The sequence below is a fragment of the Branchiostoma belcheri genome, unplaced genomic scaffold, assembly GCF_001625305.1.
Source record: "Branchiostoma belcheri isolate BF01 breed outbred unplaced genomic scaffold, Haploidv18h27 scaffold155, whole genome shotgun sequence".
Taxonomy (NCBI): Eukaryota; Metazoa; Chordata; class Leptocardii; order Amphioxiformes; family Branchiostomatidae; genus Branchiostoma; species Branchiostoma belcheri.
Genome location: NW_017802991.1, coordinates 79,961 through 87,023, shown reverse-complemented (window position 1 = coordinate 87,023; position 7,063 = coordinate 79,961). Strand labels below are relative to the sequence as shown.

At 41.5% G+C, this 7,063-nt stretch overlaps 1 protein-coding gene across 1 annotated transcript in view; it reads left to right on the top strand.

Annotated features, from left to right (window-relative positions):
- The first annotated feature begins 531 nt into the window (after positions 1-531).
- LOC109465625 (fibrillin-3-like) overlaps positions 532-7,063 on the top strand; it is a 71,214-nt gene continuing 64,682 nt past the window's right edge. The window contains exons 1-5 of the mRNA XM_019762996.1: positions 532-564; positions 1,342-1,545; positions 2,981-3,142; positions 4,922-5,092; positions 6,182-6,340. Coding sequence (XP_019618555.1) covers positions 532-564; positions 1,342-1,545; positions 2,981-3,142; positions 4,922-5,092; positions 6,182-6,340 — 729 coding nt within the window. The remainder of the gene's footprint in view (positions 565-1,341; positions 1,546-2,980; positions 3,143-4,921; positions 5,093-6,181; positions 6,341-7,063) is intronic.

The following is a 7,063-nucleotide window of genomic DNA, read 5'->3' as shown; positions in this document are numbered from 1 at the left end:
TCTTGTCACTATTCCCTAAAGCAAGACACTTGGCACCTCCTGTAAAAATACACATGTATGCAGAAGCTGCAAGATTTTTGTCATTATGTCAATCAATCATTTGGTATTGAAACAATTTGAAGTAGAGGTTAGCTAATGGCCTTATGGATTTAATTTACATTTACTTTGTGTCTGCTGTCCAAATTATTACTTACTGTACATGTATTAGTAGAAAGTGTGGAAAGTGCGTGGTTTCATGGTTATTTACTAATCTTCATGGCAATGGTCCACATTGGTTTCATCCGGCACACATTCAACAAATCATATTTACTTATTATTATGAATAAGCAGGTTAACTATTTGTCTAATTCTTTGTTGTATAAGGTGTAACGTAAAGCAAATTAACATCGGCAAGTCACTAGTATTCTCCAGATGGATTATATGGATTGATTATAATCATTCTTTTCAAAGCGAGTGGGCAAAGGACTCACTTTCATGACCAGAGGTCAGAGGGTTAAAGAGTTACTACATATGTGGAAGTGACCTGTTAGAATGCTGCCCTATGGGGCAGAGATTGCCACACTCGTATAGAACTGTTCCGCCATAGCTGAAGCTGTAGGGCAATTAGGATTTTAGGCATGGTCAGGCATGATCAATTTTGACTGAAGGATGCCGTATATACATGTATGTATGTTAGAACGTTGATCTGGACATCTTTGCTTACCTCTGTTAAAACTTTAGATCCAACACAAAGGAGTTCTCTCACCTAAATCTTTCAACCAGTCACTCTGGCCTTCCTCAGTAGACTGACCCAGTGAGGCATTGACATCACACTTCAAAGAAGTCACATGACAAGCTTCACTGGGTCAGTCTACTGAGGAAGACCAGAGTGACTGGTCGAAAGCTCTAGGTGAGAGAACTTCTTTGGTTGGATCAAAAGTCAAAAGTTTTAACTCTTTAACATGTAACTACCAACACAGATGAACTTTCATGATAGTCTCTGTGTGTGCCGCTTTTGAAAATTTGAATACCGGATTGATATTTGGATGTTGGAATCGGTGTTGTTGCATTTGTTTGTTTAGGGACACCAAATTTGGGCTCATTTTGCATTGAAAGGCGTGGGTATACTGGGTATGTTAGAACGCTGCTCTGGACGTCTCAGCTTACCTGCTTAGAGTTAAAACTTCATCCAACACAAAGAAATTATCTCAAGTAAAGCTTTCAACCAGCCACTCTGGTCTTCCTCAGTAAACTGACCCAGTGTGGTTGGTCAAAAGCTCTAGGTGAGAGAACTTCTTTGGTTGGATCAAAAGTTTTAACTCTTAACATGTAACTACCAACACAGATGAACTTTCGTGATAGTCTCTGCTTACCCGCCCTGCCGTTCATGTTGCTTCCAGAACTACCAGCCACAACACGGTCGGCAGCCAGTGCGAGCGGTGTGCGCCCGGTTTCCGCGGCGACGCTCGCCGGGGCACGCCCAACGACTGCCAGCCCATCCGCCCTGACGTCGCCTGCAACTGCAACGGCCACTCCGACCAGTGCGACTCTTACGGACAGTGCTTGGTAGGGACTCTGACACGGACAGAAACAAACGAAACTCCATGTGTCCAATATATTGTGTATTACTTCACCCTGAAATGGAAAAAAAATTAATATTTTCCCTGTGATGCTCTGAGTTAACAAGAATGTTTCAACATGATTAAAACCTCCTTAGAATTTATGTCAAATACACTGAGGAGGACTATGATAGTTATTGTTAATGTTATACCATGTTGATTATAAAGACATTTAATATTTCCTCTTGTTGGTTTGGCATCACTTTGAAAATCTCTTGGCTGAAATGAACAAAGGATTACCAGTTAAACTAACTGAACTGTTTTTATCAATCTAGTTAGTAAGAAAATAAAAATTCATAGCAGTTACCAGCGCACTGACATGAACAACTTCAGGATAGCCAGCTTTTGCTACTTGAGCTACTTGTACTGAATGACACTTTTGATTCCTATTCTACTGATAGATAGATACTATGAATAGAAGCAATTTATGTCTAAGTAAGTAAGCAAGGTAAAATTAAAATATGGAAAGTAAAGACATGATGAAAAGGTCATTTCTTCTTTCNATGTCAAATACACTGAGGAGGACTATGATAGTTATTGTTAATGTTATACCATGTTGATTATAAAGACATTAATATTTCCTCTTGTTGGTTTGGCATCACTTTGAAAATCTCTTGGCTGAAATGAACAAAGGATTACCAGTTAAACTAACTGAACTGTTTTTATCAATCTAGTTAGTAAGAAAATAAAAATTCATAGCAGTTACCAGCGCACTGACATGAACAACTTCAGGATAGCCAGCTTTTGCTACTTGAGCTACTTGTACTGAATGACACTTTTGATTCCTATTCTACTGATAGATAGATACTATGAATAGAAGCAATTTATGTCTAAGTAAGTAAGCAAGGTAAAATTAAAATATGGAAAGTAAAGCATGATGAAAAGGTCATTTCTTCTTTCTCTGCAACTATGTAAAGGCTCCACCAATTCATTTCCTTGGTAGGGAGACATTTTCAGCTAAAACTACAGCAAGCAGACATCAGAAAAGCAGAGTGCAGGGAGGAAAACTTGTACATGACCATGTTCACTCCATAAAACTGAGTGCACAGACATTAACCTGACCCTCAGGCTTTGTTTTCATCATGTGTTTCCAGATATGAAGCATATTTTTAAAACATCCAGGGAACCCACAAATTGAATTGGTGTGGCCTAATACTCGTTTTAAGTATGGTATATGCCAATTATAGTATCATACTAGTTATCAACAATTCAAGGCATGATGCAGGCCTATGCTCTCACATCACATATCTACCGACACAGCACCCATTCGGCAACCCAAATCAAATGTGGACCAACTCAGTCCATTGCGTATTTCTAAAACATCACATGGGTGGTCTAATACTCTAACTGTTTCGTTTGGTTGCTTTGTTTCCCTCTTGTAGAACTGCCTGCACAACACCATGGGTGCCTCGTGTGAGCGGTGCCTGCCTGGGTTTGTGGGAGACCCGAGCCAGGGCACGCCTGAGGACTGCCAGCCCGTGGAGAGGCCCAGGTGCAACTGTAACGGCCACTCCAGCCAGTGTGACGAGTACGGGCGCTGTGTGGTATGTGCACATCTGCTCAACTGCAGCACGCACTGGCAAAACTGTCGGCTTTGGAACACTTTCCTTCAGTAGTGGCCAAATATTGGACATAGAAAAACATGGCCCATTTCAGAATCTTACACCAAATCTTACAAGCCAATTACCTACACTGACTTTTACTACACACGATTCACTCGCTCTGGATTTTAACACTCTTCTTACACCCATGGGAATTCATTACAATAAAAAGGTACACTGCACCCATGGGAATTCGTTGCAACAAAATGAACGTACTGCACCTTTCAAAACTAATACTTTCATCAGGAACTTTCTAAAGCAATGCTTTTATTCCGGTATTTCATCTTTCCTTCTGAAACACACAGTGGAAGTATTCAACAATATGCATGAAAACAGTTACTCAAGCAGATTTCCAAACCTGTCAGATGTCTCAGGTAGCAAGGTGTCAGTGACAGATTTGTCACTGACACCTTCCTGACAAAATGATCACTGACAAAAAGGCGTGGATGCTACTTGAAAATACTGCATGCACACCAGACATGGGTAATATATGAAAGAAAGTGTTCAAAGTTAACAAGAGTTTGGTAAACCAACATAGCGTATTAGCCGATTTCTGTCAAGACAGAGATAAAAATTATAAAAGGTGTATTAAAGTAAAGCCAGAAGACTTTGATGAACTTGATAACAGTAAACAGAATACCATTGAACACACCATGTACCACATACACACCACCAGTTTGTTTTTTGTTGTGATTGTTTGTTTTTCTGTTGATAGCATTCATCAATATAATTTGTCACTGAACTCAACTCATCCAGACACTTTGACACTTCATCCATCCACAACCTTCATTTGCATATCATACCTAACACAAAAGAGTCATGTTCACCTGTTACACACATCTACCTACCAACCCTTGAATGGACTAAAACTTCATCATCAAAATGTCATCTTCTCAGTAAAACCATCATTGCTCCATCAAGCTATCAATCTGTTCATCGGACTATTACTTGACCAATCAATCAATCAACTTACTAAGTAAATAATAAGTCTCTAAGGAAGAATTTCTTCTAATCAGCAACCTCTTAAACAGTCAACCTCCCTATCCAAGAGATCTAAAATGTTTTACCCAAGTCTAACCCTATCCAAGTCTGAAATGTTTCCCTAATTAAGCTACCAAAATCTAACCCTATCCAAATCTGAAATGTGTCCCTAATCAACCAAAGTCTAACCCTGTCCAAATCTTAAGTATTTCCCTAATAAGCTACCAAAGCCTCCTTCCTAAATAGTGGTGCATACCGGTTCACTGGACTTGGATCCGGACTTGTAAGAATGTTCAGGTTCAAGTAAAAAAAACCCTAAAAGTCAAGAACCGAGTCCGGACTTATTACCATTAAAGACCATTTTACATACCTCTTTTCTTTGCAAACCACCTAAAACCTTCCGTAGATTGCAAAATATTTGCTGCAAAATATAGAAAACATTGCCATCGGGCATCGTCAAGTACCGGCCTCCATGTTATGTGGCTAAAGTTTCACCCAGACAACATTGCAAGGTTGCCAACATGCAATTTTGTATATGCCATGGGTTTAGGTCCGGACTTACAAGTCCGGAACTGAACCTAAATCTCTGGACTTGAATCCGGACCTGAACCTAAAATTCGGATTAGGTATGCATCACTATTCCTAAAGCTTCCTCCCAACCCAACCTCCTCCTAAGTGTTTCCACTGACCCTGTTCCTGTCCGCTGTGACTCATGATGTGAGTGTTGGACCCCACCTGTAGAACTGCCAACACAACACAGTCGGGGACAGCTGCCAGTTTTGCATGGAAGGTTTCACAGGCGACGCGACGCGCGGCACCCCCCAGGACTGCGCCCCCAGCACACCGGTGGACCCAGAGAGGGCCTGTGAATGCAACGGACACTCGGACGATTGTATCCGGGGACAGTGTGTGGTGCGGTGAACCAGGGCGAAATGCTCGAACCTTGCAAAAGACTTCCATTCCTCTTCCTACTTGAAACAAATAATAAAGTTGCTGACATCTTACCCTATTTTTATTACTGAATAACAAGTTCTGATATAAAAGGGAATGCCTGATTCGAAAATGACTGTAACGTTAATGACTGTCCTGAATAAAACCTTGTAATGTTACATCTCTCTTCTCGGATAAAACTCTTCCTGTAACTTTTCTCCAATTGTTGCCCCATGAAAAAAAGTTTTAGCTAACTCCATAATGTTAGCCAAATGTTAGCAGCCTGTCTCCACACAGGCATGCATAAAATAAATACAATGTTTTCTTAGATGAAAGTATGTAGACCCGATTTACATGCGCGCAAAACCTGATGGTTCGAAAACTGCATGCATCAAATTTTTCTTGTAGGTAAATTGGCCAGCTTCGACTTAAGGGCTGGTGTACAATTTTCACATACGTTCTTGAGGTACATCAAATTTTTTGTACCTTCAGGTTTTTGCCCACGTGTCAATCGGGTCTTAAATGTTACATGTTTGATACCTGAAAGGCTATCATCAGCCCAATGCAAGGCACATGTACATGTAAGCATGCAGGCATTCTTGGCAGTTCAGCTTTGTCAACGGGTGAAAAATGCGCAACCCTGACGGTGCCCTGTTAACTGACATACAGGCCATACTGACTAAGCCTTTTCCTATCCTGTGAACTGCATGTTGCTGGGCTGAGGTGTACTGGTGAAGGGAGCATGTCATCTCGCATGATGGGTACCTGAACGGGGTTAAAGCATCTCCTCCTTGCCTCTGTCTTCTGTATCCAGAACCATGCCTATCAAGTTCTATGCCTGAACTTGTATCAGAACCCTAACCTGAATGGGTTAGGGTTGGGATCAGGCACGGTTCTGGATAGTCACTGCGTATACAAGAACGTAGACTTGCTTCAGGCAAGGTTCTGGATAAGCGAGGGCCATCCTTAACTGTGCCTGAACACGGTGCTGGATAGAGCATGGTTCTGGATACAACACTTAAATTCAGCATCTAAACCTCCCTGCCTGTATCTCCCCCACCCACCCACCAGGACTGCCAGCACCACACGTACGGCCCCAGCTGTGAGTTCTGCCTGCCGGGCTACTCCGGGAACGCCCAGAGGGGGACGCCCAACGACTGCACACGGATCACCCCAGACTGCAACTGCAACGGCCACTCCACCAACTGTGACGAGTACGGCAGATGCCAGGTGATCTGCTTCTTTCTTTCTTTTTGTTTATTGCTCATCATTTTACAAATGTACAACAGCAGGGGGAGCAGAAGCACATCCCCCTGAATTAGGTTACAATTTGTCACATTATTTGAAAAAACAACGTTCACATTGAAAAATAATACATCTAAACTAACATATATACAAAAGACACATATAAAAATTATTTACAACAGATATGCACAAAGTTGCTTGGTCAGGCTATGCAAGGTCCAGTGTAGGTTCAACTGATCCTCACTCACACACACACACTCATTATCCAGGTTTTGATTATTCTGCCGCGGGGGTCCCTGACACGGGTAGGCACCAGTTGGCTAGTCATCACACTACACCTCCAGGTGGCCCTATCCAGCGGGTTTACACCGGCAAGGCCGCTCTATGATGTCCTTGATACACTCCAACCAGATCCTGTTGCTTAATGCTTCTTCTCCCATCCTATTTTGATCAATTCTAGATTGATAAAGTAATAAGTATGCAAACAAACTTCTTAAAATGTACCTTTTGTTGTCCAATTGCTCAATCTATCTTGAATCTGAAACTAGAACATTAGATGAAGTTCGAGAAGCAAAACTTTTGGACTCAAGCAGACATTTCAAAAACTCACATTGGAAGAGAATTTTCTGGCACAATAGTGATACAGCAAATTCCTAATGCCAAAAAGCAGTTACTCAAGCAACTGGATATGATTTTGAAAACGTCAGA